We start from the raw sequence: 1108 nt of genomic DNA, 5'->3' as shown, positions 1-1108 counted from the left end.
CAGCCTCGGCGAGCAGTACTACAGGGACGCCATGGAGCAATGCCACAACTACAACGCCCGGCTCTGCGCCGAGCGCAGCGTCCGCTTGCCCTTCCTCGATTCCCAGACCGGCGTGGCCCAAAGCAACTGCTACATCTGGATGGAGAAGCGGCACCGTGGCCCAGGTCGGCTTGGGTTGCTCCCCTTCCCTGCGCCGGATCGCCGCGTGCCGTCGGCGTCGATCATCTCCATTTCTTTTTTCCCCCCCCTTCCCTCCCCGAAGGTTTAGCGGCGGGGCAGCTTTATTCCTACCCTGCGCGTCGCTGGAGGAAAAAACGCCGTGCTCATCCTCCGGAGGACCCGAGGCTTTCCTTCCCTTCCATCAAACCCGGTGAGTCCTTCCCGTTGTTGTTTTTTCTGGCTGTTGTTGTAGGGTCCGATTGTTGGCAGAGGGCGCGTTGATCTTTAAGGACCTTTCCAAGCCGTTCCGTGATTCGTTGATCTTTAAGGACCCTTCCAAGCCGTTCGATGATTTGTTGACCTTTAAGGACCCCTCCAAGCCATTCTGTGATTCGTTGATCTTTAAGGACCCTTCCAACCCATCCTATGATTCGTTGATCTTTAAGGACCCTTCCAACCCGTCCTATGATTCGTTGATCTTTAAGGACCCTTCCAACCTGTTCTATGATTTGTTGACCTTTAAAGACCCTTCCAACCCAACCCACCCCCTTCTGTGACCTTCAAGGTCCCTTCCAACCCAACCCAACTCATTCCATGACCTTTAAGGACCCTTCTAACCAATTCTATGACCTTCAAGGTCCCTTCCAACTGAATCCAACCCATTCTATGACCTTTCAGGTCCCTTCCAACCCAACCGAACCCATTCTATGACCTGTAAGGACCTTTCTAACCAATTCCATGACCTTTCAGGTCCCTTCCAACCCAACCCAACCCATTCTATGACCTTTAAGGACCCTTCTAACCAATTCTATGACCTTCAAGGTCCCTCCCAACCGAACCCAACCCATTCTATGACCGGTAAGGACCTTTCTAACCCATTCTATGACCTTTCAGGTCCCTTCCAACCCAACCCATTCTATGACCTGTAAGGACCTTTTTAACCAATTCT

At 52.4% G+C, this 1108-nt stretch overlaps 1 protein-coding gene across 1 annotated transcript in view; it reads left to right on the top strand.

The window, feature by feature from the left end:
* DPF2 (double PHD fingers 2) overlaps window positions 1–1108 on the top strand; it is a gene marked incomplete at its 3' end in the record, with an annotated part of 26157 nt that overhangs the window by 9862 nt on the left and 15187 nt on the right. Inside the window, 2 exon segments of the mRNA XM_021383528.1 lie at window positions 4–164; window positions 263–370. Coding sequence (XP_021239203.1) covers window positions 4–164; window positions 263–370 — 269 coding nt within the window.

The sequence above is a fragment of the Numida meleagris genome, unplaced genomic scaffold (genome assembly GCF_002078875.1).
Source record: "Numida meleagris isolate 19003 breed g44 Domestic line unplaced genomic scaffold, NumMel1.0 unplaced_Scaffold411, whole genome shotgun sequence".
Classification (NCBI taxonomy): Eukaryota; Metazoa; Chordata; class Aves; order Galliformes; family Numididae; genus Numida; species Numida meleagris.
Note: the sequence above shows the minus strand (reverse complement) of the source record. Positions and strands in the feature narration are given on the sequence as shown.